General features: G+C 40.0%; 1 protein-coding gene across 2 annotated transcripts in view; it reads right to left on the minus strand.

The window, feature by feature from the left end:
• aff2 (AF4/FMR2 family, member 2) overlaps positions 1–16,905 on the minus strand; it is a 211,308-nt gene that overhangs the window by 78,347 nt on the left and 116,056 nt on the right. For both annotated transcript variants that reach the window (XM_037780205.1, XM_037780204.1), the window contains exons 6-8: positions 12,086–12,172; positions 10,021–10,057; positions 6,146–6,206 (exon numbers count right to left, since the gene is read on the minus strand). In XM_037780205.1, the coding sequence (XP_037636133.1) occupies positions 6,146–6,206; positions 10,021–10,057; positions 12,086–12,172 (185 nt within the window). The remainder of the gene's footprint in view (positions 1–6,145; positions 6,207–10,020; positions 10,058–12,085; positions 12,173–16,905) is intronic.

The following is a 16,905-nucleotide window of genomic DNA, read 5'->3' on the forward strand; positions in this document are numbered from 1 at the left end:
TGTCTGAGAGGATGTTAAATGGGTAGTTTGGATTTTTTGAAGTGGGTTGGTATGAAGTACGTCAGTATATTACCTAAAGCAAATGACGTTCGCCACGCCACAGCTTAGAGAAACAGACAGAAGTACTGACACGGTAGCAAAGCAATGTACTGCTGTGGACGGGGCCGGCAGCAAAACGGATTTTAGCCACCTAAAAAAATCTGTTTAAGTGTATGCTATATTTAGAATAACTTCTAAGTTTTACTTGCTGTCAGACAGCCCTTTCCGATGGGAAACTGAAGCTGTTATCTACGCTCTCACCAAAACAACTAGACTCCTTTGACAGAAACAGTAATTTTACCTCGCAGACCAAGGGTGCAGTGGCCATTTGTCGGAAAAATAAGAAAAAAGAAAACATGGATGTCGCTACCTCTCTTGATCTGCTAAAAAAACATAAACCCACACAGGTGCATGCTGGAGCTACCTGCCAACCTACCTATATGACCGCAGGTGCCCACAGTTTTACCCAATTCATAAACCAAAGAGAACTTTAAAAATAAAAATACTAATTTATGCAAAAACTTAATATACTAAACAAGAAAATAATTAAACAAATAACTAGCAAAAGAAAAACAATCAAAAATGTAATATAAATAAAGTAAATATCTGGAGTAATAAATCAAACAATACTACTTATTGTTATTAAAACAACAACTATATACTAACAACACAAGCTAAATAGCTCCTACAACGGGGGTTGCTGGTTTACCGCTGCCTCGATCAGTTAGTTTGTGTGTGTTATTTTTCCACTTTGGTGTTTTAAAGGATTAGTTTGGATTCACCAAAGTCACACAAAACACAAACTAACCAATCGAGGCAGTGGTAGACCAGCAACTACCATGTTACTGTTACTGTTTTTTGTCAAAGGAGTCTGGTGGCTTTCAAAAGAGCATAGACAGATAAAACGGCTTCAGTTCCCCATCGCAAAGGGGCTGTCTGACGGCAAGTTAAAGCGTTGAAAATATTCTAAATATAGCGTAAACCTAAACTGATATTGATAATTTTAAGGTGGGCCTTTATTTGAGGTGGCTAAAATACGTTTTGCTGCCAGCCCCGTCCACAGCAGTACATCGTTTTGCTCCTGTGCAGTAACTCCTGTTTGCTTCTCCAAACAGGGGACATGCCGACCGTCATCTACTGTAGGTAATACACTGACTATGGATAAGTACCTCATACAACCCCACTGAGAAACAGCCAAACTATCACTTTACTTTCTGAAGTTAAATCAAAGCGACGCTCTGCTAATGACTGATTGCTCAACAAGCTGCAATAAAGAATTTCAGATCTACTCAGACAGCAAACAAAACACACACCTAAATCTCTCTCACAGTTGACTGGCTTAAACTCTCAAGCTGAACAAGTTTCTCCCAGTTCATGTCCACAATCGGTACTCATTTGTTTAGACCAGCCTTTATTCTGTCCCTTCATGCTTTCTTTCCTGCTGTGCTTAACACCGAGGTCTACGCCATCCTCTCATTTACTCCATTTCGGTGCGAAGCCGTCATTGCTGCACTGACTCCTGCGACATCAACTGTTAATGATGCTTGAGTTTTTGTGCGTGGGACTCTTTTCATTGTCCTAACATGCTCATCACTGCTCATGCAAACTTCAAAGCAGCAGAAAGCAGAAAAAAATATTTCTGCTGCACCAAATTACCTTAACTTGTTTAGACTTTCTTCTTATCTTTGCTTTTTTTCCCTTGTGAGTTACTGGATCGTTTTACCCCATTTTTATTCAAATGAAACAAGGATGAAAAAAAAAACACACTTTGATTGAACTGGCCGTGTGCAGGAGACATAAGCAACCAGTGACGAGAGTAGAAACAAGACTGAACAAAAATAAACTGCGTATATTGCTGGACAGTGTACGGTCAGTCTGTGAATTTGTGGCTAAATTGTTACACAAATAGTCAGTGGTCATGTCTATAATGTTAAATCTAATGGTGAATGTCCACCAGGTCCAGCAAGGACACTAGGGGACATGCTGCTCCACTCAACTGGCCGTTAAAGCGGTTCCGTACCCCATCGTTGAATGCACCTGATCGGTCCCTGGTTTTCTGCTTGCCGTTTCAAACAGGAATCAACGTGACGGCCTGCTCGTAAACTTTCTGTTATTCCGTCTAAACAATCCACCAAAATCTACTTCTGAAAACATTTGAAGCGAGAAATTTGGCTACGCTCTGATGAATCTCGTTTAATTTTAGAACTAGATCGCCTAGTCTGACAGCCTGGTCCAAGTTTCGTGAGCCAGACGTCTAGCACTGGACGGGCTCATTTGCATAACGGACTGTTCCCCGCCTTTTCATTTTGAAAGAGCAACGGCCAGCGAGGAAACTCCAACACTCGGCTGACCAATCGTGTAACTTCATCACTCAGTCAGTGACAGACTTTTGCGTCTTTCTTTGGCTGGCCGTCTGCGGTCCAGCCAAAAAAAGGGTTAGGAACCACTGGTCTAAAGATAAGTGCCAGAGGCACACATGCAAAACCCTAAAAGAGCTGGACAGAGCTTCAATACGACTGGGTCATTAATTCTGCAGTAGTCTGTAATAACATTTGAACACAGACTTTAGTTCAACAAGTTTTTGAAGTCTTCTTAAAGGTCTGTCATTTTCTATTTATTCCTGCAGACCGTTTCTATGAAGCACTACACATACTCCCTGTGCTGGATGGTTCTTCAGAAATGTAATGTGCGACACACTGTATTACTTATTATGATGCCAAACACACAAAACATCGGCATGTTTGATGCTGTGTGTTAATATGGGGGACAGAGGACAGGAGGAATGACTGATACTGACTGATGTCTGTGTTTTTCATTCTTAATAAACTTCACTCAGGAATATTATTTATTTTGTTGATATTTTAGATTTGTTTCCAGTGAGATTATTCAGTTTATATAGTGACTTTGCTTTTGTAAACATTACTGTTGCTGCTCTAAAAGAACATTTAGTTATATTTAAAATTTAAATACTAATCCTGTTCTGAATTTATTCTCTTTTTTTTAAATAGTATATTAAAAAGAAATTGTTTAATTATGAAAAAGAACCAATGAGAGTATCAATAAAGATCGATAAGAGTAGTAGTATCGATAAAATCCTAACGGCACCCATCCTGAGGCCTCATTGGCTATTCTCACTGATACTGTGCTTTATTTTTGAAGGAAAAGATACATATTTGTAATGTAAAAAAAGATCTATCCCCATTTACACCTGAATGCATTAGAAAATAAACATGCACTTCCACCCATCAGACGTGTTAACGGTGCTGAAACTTCATTCAAAATGTACATTATTGAATTGCATTCACTTGGCAGACGCCAAACAACTTACAATAAGTGCATTCACACTCCAACTTGTATCATATTATTACAGTGTAATACCATCACAATGACACTGGCTGCGTATTGTCCTCCTCTGACCGGGTCACCTGTTACTTACCGGTGACAAAGCATCAGAGTGGGAATTCTTTACGCACTGAGCAAAACAGAGAGGTGAACTCATAACCCTAGCAGTGTTAGTGCCTTGCTCTATCTAGCATGCTACACTCTGCAGGGCACCGTGTGTGATTGTCCAGCACCGCTGTTAAGAGAGCTCTGTGATAATAAAAGCAAGGCGTTCTCTGTGTTTCCCTGTTGCTGCCGGCAGGGGAGACAACCACACCGCAGGCTGAGCAAACACAAAAGCTGGTTCGACCAGACAAGAGTCTTCTTTGCTGCTTCTTCCACTCTGTTACATTCATGCAGTTGTCACAACATCATGTGATTGGATCAGAGCGGAGTAATGAAACTCCTGGAGCGGGAAGGTACAGTAATCTCTGCTCTAATGAAAGAAGAAAACGTGCTAATGTGGCGTTAAGGTATACAGAGCCTATTTGCGGGGATTACTGTTGGATGAGTTTTCAGTAATGTAAACATTCAGCAAAGAATATAGCAATTAGCCTCAACAGCACAATTACTCTTGAATAAGACGAGCTAGGTCTATTCATTATCCGAAACATTTTAGCGTCACTGTAACACAGAGGAGAGCCTGATGGCTGCAGTAAACCAGGCATTGTTTTTAACCAATAACAATTATTTCACCCTAATAAACAAAGCAGCATTTATGCTCGAATACAAGATGGGAAAATATTACACCTCAGGGCAAACAATAGTAATCAGAAGAAATAGGCTTATCGGCTTTGGAAGCAAAATGAGCCACAAAAAGCACCACAGCTCCAGCAGACATCATCCTAATGGAGATATAATTAACTACATACTCAAAGAGGAGGAAATGAGAGTTTACACGCTGACCTACTGCTGAATTAATGCTAACTATAGATTGCTTTGACTTTTTTCTTAACTTGCAGGAGTTTTGCATCATCTTTCGGCCATCAAGTCTTTTTTCATTTTAAAAAGCTCCTTTTCTGACACCACACTCGCCACATTTTCTCTCCTTTTCTCTAAATTAGCTTTCATCGAATATATAAATAATGCATTGCACTTAGCACTTGAAAGCTCTCATTTAATATGACAGCGGATAGAGCAAAAATCTTATCTTCCCCAGATAAAGAGAGAGAAATTAAACAAGAAGACACAAAACACTTGAGGAAAGCAAAATCAATAGGGGGATTTAGGTAATATTCTGAAATAGATACATTTTCTCTGGTTTGGTTTTGAAAGGCACAGTGTGTAGGATTTGGCGGCATCTAGTGGTGTGGTTGCAGATTGCAATCAACTGAGTACCTCTCTGCTCACTCCTCCCTTTCCAAGACAGTGACAACATGAGCCGCCGAGTGTAAAACCGTGATTACGGCGTTGGCCTTGCCTCACCATCTATATTGCTTGAAGACACGAGTAAGCTATCTCCCAATGTCTCAAACCAAAACCAAAATAAAACTGGATTAAATTTAACAGGCGGGACATGTTAACTTCCATGAAATCAAGCTCTAAATGAGGGTTGTGTCTAGAAGGTAACACGCAAATTGCAGAAACTCTCGCGAGACTCGCTGCCCGACAACCGGTTCTAACCTTAACCATTCGAAGTCAATACCTAACCTTAACCATTCGAGGTCAATGCCTAACCTTAACCATTGTTACAATTGGTCATGGTATTTTTTCATGAAAACCTCTCATAATTCTGAGGTAATTGTGCTCTCAAAGTGCTCCAGATTGATGCATTGAACTTTAATATGTTCATACAATTTTCTTCCGGGGGAGCACCACACCACAGTCTCTCAAAATCCTGTGGGAAATACTGTATTACCTCATCTAAAGCTGGCACCGCCATTTCAAAACTCATTCCGGCGCCGCTGGCTAGTGAAGCTAAAGTAAAAGAGTATGCAAAACATCCCAACTAGTGGCTAGAGCAGCAGTCCTGGGTCTAACGGTCCCTCCGTCTCACTTTCCGCCACTCCCGAGAAGGACAAGCTACCCAGCTAACAAGCCAGACATCCGTTTCCAGAGCTGAGCCACTCTCTTCCACGTGAGCTGCGACAACAATTTATGGCCCCACGGACGTGTGTTCTGTTGTCACCATTTTCTTTTGTACAACCCTAGCCAAATTACCACAGAAAACAGCTCAATGTCTATTCTATTTCTATGGTTTGCATTTTACGTTAAACACACAGTTTAATCCATTCCTTATACTTTTTATTTCTGTTTTTCTCATTGTGGAAAGGCTAAAGGTTCGGCTACATCGTTTCAGTTACTAAGCTATGATTGGAAATCACTATTCGGGGGAAAGGGTTGAGCAAACTGTCAATTTTCTAAAACAAAATCACTGAGCTTCTGTGGTCAAGCGCGGGATAAATCAGGGTCATGAGGCGGATTTACAAGCCAAGATTTCTTCCTTTCCAATCTCAGCCGGCCATGAATCCTGCTGTACGGCTCCTGTGAGTGAAGTGGAGTGGGCTGCAGCCAGCGATGTTGCAATATGCTCCTGGCTCACGTTAAATTAATGTAGCTGCACTTTCCCGCTCTGATCCACACAATCTTTTTTTTTTTTTTTTTTCCTCCTACCAGTGAATTTCATCCAAAAGTCAAGCTTAATTTTACCTTGAGGCAAACGCAGCAGCAGCGGGTCAGAAATTCTCTGTTTATGTGTGTGAATGTCAGAGAGGGAGATACTCACGACTTCTGTGGTGCAGTTGGTGGTTTCGCAGCAGGCTTGTTAGCTGATACAGTACATCGCTCTGCAACACAACAGCAGACATTCAAGCATCACTGTTTTGCACGTGTCTTGGTTTGTGTGTGCGTGTTGATTAGTTTTTGACAAGCAGCCAGGCTCAAATCACTGTAGATGTGTGTGTGTTACGCTGGAAAACATGACACTCTGTTCCAGTGTGATTCAATTAGAGTGTGTGTTGTTGTTGCTTTGCTTTGGTAACAGGAGTTGTGATAGGAATAAAATTCAAACTGAAATGCACTACCTGACAAAAACTTGGAGGTGATGATTTATTTTCTAAATGGATATACAGACTTTTGGAGCAGAACCCTTTTCGCTGTGTTTTATATTCTAGTCAGTTGTGTTTTCTTCTGTTCATATCAGAGAGAAAAACCCGCCAGTGGGGGAATATATCAGCTTTATATACATCACAAACATCTCAAAACACTACAAGATGGGGGTTAACACAAGAGCACCAGATCAGACGAGCTTTTGATGATCTGATGCCTGGGAGTCACAACTACTGTAATGTATCAAATGCAGTATTGGGTTGTATAAGGATATATATCATGAGACAAAAGAGATTCTATCAACTAGTCTATATTTTACGTATTAGGGCTGTCGAAGTTAACGTGATAATAACAAGTTAAGGCAAATTTGTTTTAACTCCACTAATTTCTTTAATGCATTAATGCAACGTGGGATTTTTAGGTTGTAGCTGATTCAGTCTTAAAGCTAAAGTGAAGATACTGGTATCATATGAAACTAGAAAAACCTAAAGAATCCATCCATACTAACCATGTCATACTAGCTTGTCAGGAAGGAGGCTAAATAACACCCCAAACGTATGCTAAATTTTGGCAAGGAAAAACTGACATTGGCCATTTTCAAAGGGATCCCTTGACCTGAAAATGGGTTCTATGGGTACCCACGAGTCTCCACTTGCCGCAAACTGCATGTGATTATCATAAAGTGGGCATGTCTGTAAAGGGGAGACTCGTGGGTACCCATAGAACCCATTTACATTCACATATCTTGAGGTCAGAGGTCAAGGGACCCCTTTGAAAATGGCCATTCCTCGCTAAAATTTAGCATAAGTTTGGAGTGTTATTTCGTCTCCTTTGCGACAAGCTAGTATGACATGGTTGGCACCAATGGATTGCTTTCGTTTTCTGGTATCACATGAAACTAGTATCATATCTTTAAAACTGAGTTCGCTAAAACCTAAAAAACATAAGTTGCGTTAATGAGTTAAAGATATTAGCGTCATTATCGCTTTAACTCTGACAGCCCTAATGTTTAGGCAGCTATCCCTTCATGTCGTGTTTTATTAGGGACTTGTGGGCAATGTTGAAAATCAATGAGCAGGTTTAAAGCACTGTTGGAATTCATAGGATTTTTGCATCAATGCAATGAATTATCTTAATTAGTCAGGTATTTAAAGGATAAATCCACCAAACCTGTGAAAACTGTTGTGTAATTTTTGTGCGAGACAGATCATTATTTAACAAAAAGAAGAAAAAAAAAGAAAAGATTACAAACGCCATACCCACAGTTTGTAACATAGGCTGTCTCCAACCCCATGTTAAAATAACTGATGATTTAGAAACTGTTCTCGTAGAAACCCAAAATAAAAGTATGCACCTGAAAATGAGCATAACAGGTCCTCTTTAACTCAAGGTCTACTTGTTACCTTTTTCTTGTTATCTGAGCTTGGGCTTGGAGATTTTCCAATTTTTTAACAGAAAGCCTACTTTACAAAAGTCCCTAGTTTGTAGCGGGAGTGTGAAATGTGAAAAATGTGTTCATTTACCAGCCAGCGAGGGACTAATGGAATGATGCTCATAATGTGTTTACACATGATCTGTATCTGGATACATTGTCTGGATAATGACATTCAATATAACAGCCTTTGCATTCACAACTGATCTTAACAAGCATTCTCATTATCTCAATTTGTGCCTGCATTGTGATTGGATGTCAAAGTGTAAATTAGTTAGGAAGGGCTGGTTGTCAAGGGAAGCCATGACATGAACAGGCTTCATTCATTTCTAAAGCACTTTCTGATCACAATGCGTCCTTTGTGCATTTGCACCTTGCATCATGTTTTTAGTTATCTAGATATTAATTAGGGCTGCACAATTAATCAAATATTAATCGCGATCATGATTTTGGCTTCCCACAATTAAATTAACATGATTGACTTCGATATTGACATTTAAAATGCATGCTCCGCTCATAGAAATCTCTGCTACATAAATCAAGCGCATCCTAAACTAACAGCTAGAGATGCACCGTCAGTCAGCAGCCGATCGGAGCCGGGAGGTTTTCAGCCGTCTCAGATCTGAGTTTTGCAGTTGTCACATGATGGTTTTACGTCGGCACACAGCGGCACAGTCAGTAACGTCTCACACACACAACATGTCTTCGGTGTGTAAGTTCTTCAGTGTGAGTGAAGAAGACTTAAAGCTGCAATTTATCACAACCGCAAGTCCAAAATAAGCCGTGGAGGAACAACTTTAAAACAACCTTGGAACATCCAATTTAATCAGACAGCTAATATATTATAATTCATTCCCATGATGCTGCTCAGAGTATTCACAGTAACTTGCTCGTCTGCCTACAGCACGGGGCTGAATATCTTCGTTAACGGAGGTAGGTTCATTGAGTTACATTATGATGCGTTCAAGCTCTACTCTAGTAAAAATGAGTATTGGGCGATGGTAAATCAAAATGCTATCATGATGTGTTCAAATGTAATCTTGTAAAATGTAGTTTTTTTGTGAGAAACTTGAATGAATCCAGATGTTTGAGGGAGATGGTTTCACAGCAATATAAAATAGATATTAGAGAGGGAATTATGACCTGTTTAACTTACTGACACTAGCTCTAAGCAGCTTAGATTATATAATTAGAACTACTCATGCCAAGATTTCTTTTTTTAACAAGGCAAATATTTAAAGATCAATCATTTGAATTGTTTGTTTTTATGCAAATAACCACTATAGATGACAATAACACAGTAAAAGGATAGCATTTAGAGCATTTGACAGTTGGAATGAAGTGGCAGTGAAAGCAGCGCTCTATTTATTTAAATGTGAAATAGCAATGCAAATATTTTGTCCCTAAAATCTATGAATAATCGTGATCTCAATATTGATAAAAAATAATCATGATTATCATTTTGGCCATAATCATGCAGCCCTAATGTTAATTCCAAGCGTTAATGACACATAAAAGTCAAGCCGAAAAATATATTTTCTTACTGGATTATTTTGTCTTTCAAAAAAAAAAAAAAATCAACTATATAATGATATATATTAATACGGCAGTGTAAAATTACATACACTATGGACATTTGATCCACATTGCCCACTTCTAAGTCAATGCTGCCAGTTCAAACACAAGCACCTGATAAGCCGTCTGTGCTTCACTCACCACTTAAGTGCGAGCTCGGGAATAAATGATCCGAAGGTGTAATTGTCCATGAATGGCAGCAAATCACACTTTGGTGTGTTTCAGTCCCCACATATCAAACGCTGACTGACAAAAGTGTGTGTTCCTGTGGGTGAGCATGCTCGCTGTTTTTAACAATAAAAAACTCCACAATCAATCAAACCAATTTAGCTGTGTGTGTAAAACCATGTTTGTCTGATTACTTGTTCACATGAACACAGAAAAGATAAAAGGTTTTCGCAGACCAGCGTGCTCCCGTGGCTATGAATTCATTTGAACATCAAGCTGCTCTTCTCGCATTTCTTCTGGGTGGTATCGCCTTTATGGCCTCTCCAGTGTTAATTACCATAGAGCTAGTGTGTGAGTGTTGGTGCTGGGAAACTTACTCTGGGTGTTGTAGCCCGAGGTCACATGCTGTGACTCCTAGAGAGAGGGAGAGAGGGAGAGAGGAAGCCAGAGGGCGATGAGTTGAATGAATAAACCAACAGATGTCATTATTGATTTCACAGCAGTACAACGACGCCATTACACAGGATTCAGATCCTCTCATCTCCCCGCGTCGGCGCTCCACCTCATTCTCAAAAACTCGCTGGCAGGATTAGTGTGACGCCGGGGGGCTGAAAGCGCCACAACAGTCTTCCCTAATTCATTAACTACCGGGTCAGATTTACCGCCTCTGTGTTTACATCGCCGTTTCTTTTGACATCCCCACCAATGTGATGTTTTGCATATTAAAAATGATTCATAAAAGCATTCAGCGGTGGAAAACACCTGCTGTTTCAGTCAGGCTATTACCGCCATTCCTGAGATAAATGTGGAATATAACATTTATGTTGGTTTTTAATGCGACGAATACTCCCACTATTTGCATTACGAGGCGTCGTAAAGCGTTTTTTTTGTGCGAGCGGGAGAAACTTTCCCAACATCTATCTTCTGAAGTGGCAATTTTTCAGGCCCTGCTTTTATTGTGTCTCAGTCTTTTGTTGATTACTGTTGTCGTGTTCCTGCACTTCACTTCTCAAACATCACCTGTCAAACAGACAGTGTGGGTGGTGCTACAGTGTCATTCCCTTGAAATTTTCTGTGGGTGAAGTTTGGCTTTCTGTAAAGTGACGTTCTTTTCTTTGAGTGTTCAGCCCTGGTTGTTCTCACTGTTCCTGTTGTTAATCCACTTATTTTTCGGTTTTTCATGAACAGTAAATCATTTGTTGCATGTCACAGGCTTTTTTTTTTCTTTCTAAGGAAACAGCGACCACATACCAAGTTTTTAAAATAGAAAATGGAAAAGCTTTCTTCAACTCAAAGTGGGTTGAACTTTTTCTTTTAGTGATGATTGAGAGGAGCCAAACAAACATTAGTACAACTTTCTAAAAAGGAACCTTTTTCTGAAGGCCTGGTCACTTATTCTAATGGAATCGGTGGATTCACTGGTGGGTACCAAGCGACAACCGCATAGAAATATGAAGCCTACGTATATGAAGCCTACGTGGGAAGTGCCAAAAACTTCAGTTTTCCAATTGCCCACTTGAGGCTGGCTCCAAAAGCAAGTCAATACCCATAGATCCCCATGTTAAAACGCCCGACTTACTTTACAGCCTGGTACAATAAACAGGTTTTGTCTCTATAGCTAATTTCCCAGGTCATGAAAACTGTACCAAGGGTGAATTTTAAAGGGTTTAAAGTTTGGCATAATCGAGGGCATTGCCGCTTTGAGTGACAGGTGGGTGTATTCTTATAAATGACTTACAAATGACTATAAAGCAACAGATTCATTAACAATTCTTAACACCATTAATTACAACTTTAAATTAAAAAAAAATACATATATATATAAAAATAATATAAGATATATATAATATATATATATATATATATATATAAATAATAAATATATATATAATATATACATATATATATATATATATATATATATATAAAGAGTGCCTTGTTTGAAAGTGGTACCCACACTTCCTCGCAGCTCTGGACACACAGTGAGGAGGTTAAACATTCAGTACTTCATTAACGTTGTAATTTCATTGGCTGTCACTTGCGCCACTGCGCAGGATGAGGCAACAGTAATCTGATTCTATCACAGCAATCACTGCTGCAGAGAATTTATGAATCAGATCTAATTAGCAGACTGAAGATTCTCAGTGACAGACTGCGGTTAGTTTTATGATGAGCCACCAGTAAGTGTGGGAGTTTAAGTGAAGGTTTTTCAACACTTTCACATCTTTTTTTTTCCACTCATTGACTCATGCATAAATAAAGGAGAGGATGTAGTCATAGCACAAGTACAGAACATGATAACATTTAAGAAGGCACACATTAACAGGCTTGTAATCCAAAATGAACTTGCATATTTAAGCCTTAATGTTTAAAGCAGATAGCTTTTACTTTGGTGAATGAAAGGTGATTGTAGTGGGACAAAGACAGAGAACTGGTACTCACCTTGTTTGGGATGGGGAACTTGGTCTGATCAGCCTTTCCAGGAGTGTGTATGGCTGTGAGAGGAGGAGGCCAGGAATGGGTCATCTCCTAAAATACACAAACACACACATTTGTATTACATTACTACTAGGGCTGTCAAAGTTAAGGCAATAATAACACGTTAACGCAAATTTGTTTTAATGCCACTAATTTCTTTAACGAATTAACGCAACTCGCGATTTTTAGGTTGTAGTGGCTCAGTTTTAAAGCTAGAGTGAAGATACCGGCATCATATGAAACTAGAAAAAACTAAAGAATCCATTGGTACCAACTATGTCATATTATCTTAGTAGCGAATGAGGCTAAATAAGGCTCCAAACTAATGCAACATTTTGGCAGGGAAATGGCATGGCCATGGCATTTTCAAAGGGGTCCCTTGACCTCTGACCTCAAGATAGGTGAATGAAAACTTCTATGACTACCCACGAGTCTCCCCTTTACAGACATGCCCTCTTTATGATAATCACATGCAGTACCTGTGAGAGTTTCTAGACAATATTTGTCATTGTTTTGTGTTGTTAATTGATTTCCAATAATAAATATTTACATAGATTTGCATAAAGCAGCATATTTGCCCGCTGCCATGTTGATAAGAGTATTAAATACTTGACAAATCTCACTTTAAGGTACAATTTGAACAGATAACAAAATGTGTGATTAATTGAATCGTGGTTAACTATAAACAATCATGCAAGTAAATATTTTAATCGATTGACAGCCCTAAATACTACACATCATTTATGATAATTTGGCATTTCTGGCGCCCCAGTCCAAACTAAACAAAGCATACAACTCTTGGTAAATGTAAGCTTGCCCTCCAGTGAAAAAGCACCTGCTGAATAATAATGACGACTAAAGTTGAGCAAATTTGAGCAAAGGGACCGCTTAAGCAACATGTGTGATGCAGAGGAGCCGAGTCAGCGTTCAATCAAGGTTGTGCTGAGGCGTCCCCATCAGAGTGGACTTTAATATAACTTATGGTGCAAACTGAGAGGAGCGTGGGGATTTGGTGGCACACCGGGGATCGGTGCACTGAGAGCGAACTAAGTGCAGAGTTTGTTGAATTACCAAAATAAAAGCTGACTCCAGTTGGTTGCATTACAGCTAAGCAGCACAGCAGCAGCAGCATCCCATTTCAATTATTCTAATCGCGCCGTCTTCTCAGTTGAACTCCAGTCTCAATATGTAGAAGCCTCAATTAGTTAACAAGATAAGCATATGTGCATGTGCATGTGCGTGTGTGTGTGTCCCTGCAGGCAGCTATATAATCTGATATTGGTTGTTTCTCTTTCTCACAAACAGTGGAAAGATACTGCATATATTGGGAAATGTGCTCACAAAGCAAAGTGAGGCTACCAGCTCATTTTCTCATATAAACACACTATGGTTTGCATTATTTCAGGACAATAGAGCCCCATCGCTTCATAAATGTTGATTTTTACTTCTACATTCGCACCCATACAACTGCCATACAGCAGGTCACCAGGTCAGAGGCCTTTAAAGGTCACTGACATCACAATTTCCCATCATGCGTCTCTTCGCCCCCTCAGGAGTGGATGACTCACATTCATCAGATGACTCATGTTTTTGTGTGTGTGTGCGTGTGGGTCAGGGTGTGTGTAGTGAGCTGTGTAGTTATTGAAGTATGAGCCTAGTCTACGTGCACATGTGTGTTTTCCCTCTCTGAAATCGTAATGCACTCGTCCTGACGACATACGGTGCGTTGCTAGGCAACTCTTCTCTGACATCATCACGTCCCTCCTAGAAGAGTTTCTGTGTTTTGACAGACGGCAGCCCTGATGGTGTGTGTATCTGAATATGTGAGTGTGTGTCTATAAATGTGTTACTGTAATACTGCCATTGTATGTGATTAACTCTAGTCTGTCGCCCTATCACACACACAGACATTAACACAGACCCACATGTCACTGTGGGTTTTCCAGTTCGTATCTATTAGTTGTATTATGCATCATCTACCATCTATTCCACCTTAATGCCAAATGTACATTTACCCTGATGTCCACTAGTGCATGAGCAGATCTTCTCTCTCGCGCTTTTTTTTCTCAGTTATCTTCACGCAACGGGTCTATTTTTGCCAAAGCAACCCTTGTTGTGTCTGAAGGTGACATTCACTTGTGTATCTAACTATAAAGCGAGGAATATCTGTCTGTCAGTCTGTCTGTCTGTCTGTCTATATGTCCTTAGAAAATAGCAGCGAGCACGTCTCCAAATCTTGAACAGTATCGGTGCCAGGTATTAGTAAGAACAGAAGAAACAAATCACCGGCACTCACAGATAAAGTGTCTTTTTTAGTTTATTCTCGGCAAACAAACAAACACGTTCCATTCATGGTCAGTAGTAAACAGCTGTTAAATAATAATAATAACTATATATTTTTTAAATCACGCTGGTATTGGATTATTATGACTAAGTTCAGGTATTGGAATCGGTATCGGGAAGGAAAAAAGAGAATCGGAACATTCTACACTTGCCGGTTGTATTGCTGGGGACCCAAGAGAGTAATTTTTTCAAATTTGGTGCAATTAGGACACGCACGTTCAATATTAAAAAACTTTGAATAAACAAAATGACCAGCTCTCTGTGCAGCTTCAGGCTTCTGCAGACAGTCCATCATGCCGTCCACAGCGGGCAGACCGCGGCTCATCGGCTGCAGTTCATTTTACAACCAAACTCTTCTTCACTTCCCTGGAGTCAACATGAGCGGATAGCCAACTGGAAGCAGAATCAAACTAGAGTGTATTTCACCGTGTGACCGTGAGTAAGTGGGAGTGTTTTTCCCCCCGTGAGTAAGACTGTTTTTCCCCAGACTATGGTAATACGTCACTTTACCGCCAGCAAAATACTTACACTAATTAAATCCATGCATACGCCTATTTGGAAATCACCTCCGTATTTCACCAATGTTTCTGAATGCAATTAGCTGCAACCTGGGTGTGTGATGCAACTATGTCATGGCAGATGTATTGTTCAGGACCTCAGGAAGCGCAGTGTAGAGTGTGAAGTTGTTTGTGTGAGCGGTTCTCAAGAGAGCTGCAAGCAGCAACACCACAAGCATTCGGCCCGTTCTGAACAGGCATGTATTGAATCGGAATTGAATTACTGTTGAGTATAAATGGCTATTGACAACAGACTTCAAATTCATATTTACTGATGATTTAATTTGTTACTGACTTTGTCTTTGTCGACATGTAGTAAAACAAATGGTTGTGTTAAACTATAGCCACAAACTACATATTATCAAATCAGACACTGGATCAGTGGCGCAACCAAAACGCAACTTTCTTTGTGGATTGCAGATGAACTTACTGTAAACATGGGTTAAACTGACCCCAAACAAATCTTAAAAAGTGGAGGTCAATTTAAAGGGTTGCTCCACCCAAATGACAGACAAAGCCTCTAGTGGTATCCATCAATAGTTTTGCTTTCATTAGTCCAGGTGCTGGGATTTCTATCTTTGAGATTTCTGCATCCACCTCGATACAATGGAGATTACTTTGGATAATCCACAGTCCTCACAGTAGACAGCTTTTATATGGACTGTCTTCTTCAGGAGAAACTAGTTCCAATGAAAACAGTTGAAAGTGAGGTCTGTAGATTTTGTGGCATGGCTACATATCACTCATTTGGTTGACCTGACCCTTTAAACACAGCCTTGTTTATTTTTCTTCTGTTTAAGAGACCGTGGTATAAATGAGGTAATGCACTCTGAGGTGTCCTGATATAGAATATAATAGACAAGTGGAGGCGAAGAAGAGGACGATTTTTTTTTTCTTTTTAAAGTCCATCCTCGGAGTGCTAAAGATCTATCTTTATAGATCAGATAATGCTACTTGATATAGTTACCATATGCTGCAATATTATTGAGGATTTGTTCATCTATGGGCGACAGAGAAATGATCTCTTCTATCACACCGTACAGTAAGGTGGTATAATGGTCCAAACACTGCAAAAAAGTCAATAGTCTTTTGACGGTTTGAAGTCAGTTTGAGCAGCTTTCCTTCTGCACACAATATCTCAGATACACACCGTTACCTTGAATTGTGAAAACATCCAAAACAACAATGTTTCTGTGACAACCGACTTGTAGCCGTGCCGTCACAGAAAGGGGAAAAATGAACCACGGGCCTCCGCTCCGATTCACCTCACCTCACATTTTGAACTCCCCAATCTTTCCACTTGACACGGCTAAAAACCACAGACTGAATTCAATAGCGCACCGATATTATTGACAAAGGCTTTTCATGCAGCTCGCAGCACACTATCTGTCACACAGCCTGTTGGCCAGCATATTGATTTGTGGAAGGGAGAGAGATAGAGACTGAGAGAGAGAGAGGTGAATGACAGAGGGATGAAGAGAGAGAAGGGAAGAGAGAGCCAGCACAGTGAGTGATGTGACAAAATACAGAGAGAGGAGATAGATTCTAACACCGAGAGGAAAGAAAGAGAGATAACTTGACATGAAGCAGTCAGAGAAGGCCCTTGTCTTTATAGCTGCGGATCGTTTGACTGAGAAGATGTGTGGGAAAACATTTCTGTTTTGACATCACCCTGAAGGATCACAGAGACAAAACAAAAAGACAGAAAAGTGGAAAGAACATGTTGCTTGATGTCATTTTGATGACATGCAGATAGGAAAGGAGGTGGATAGGGGGATGAAAGGAGGGGAGAGGAGAACATTGTGGAAAAGATTTCTGCATGAAGTCATCCTACAAAAACAAAAACTTGTATAATCATTGACCTGAGCCAACAGATCTCTTTCT

This window comes from Sebastes umbrosus, chromosome 9 (genome assembly GCF_015220745.1).
Source record: "Sebastes umbrosus isolate fSebUmb1 chromosome 9, fSebUmb1.pri, whole genome shotgun sequence".
In the NCBI taxonomy this organism is placed as follows: Eukaryota; Metazoa; Chordata; class Actinopteri; order Perciformes; family Sebastidae; genus Sebastes; species Sebastes umbrosus.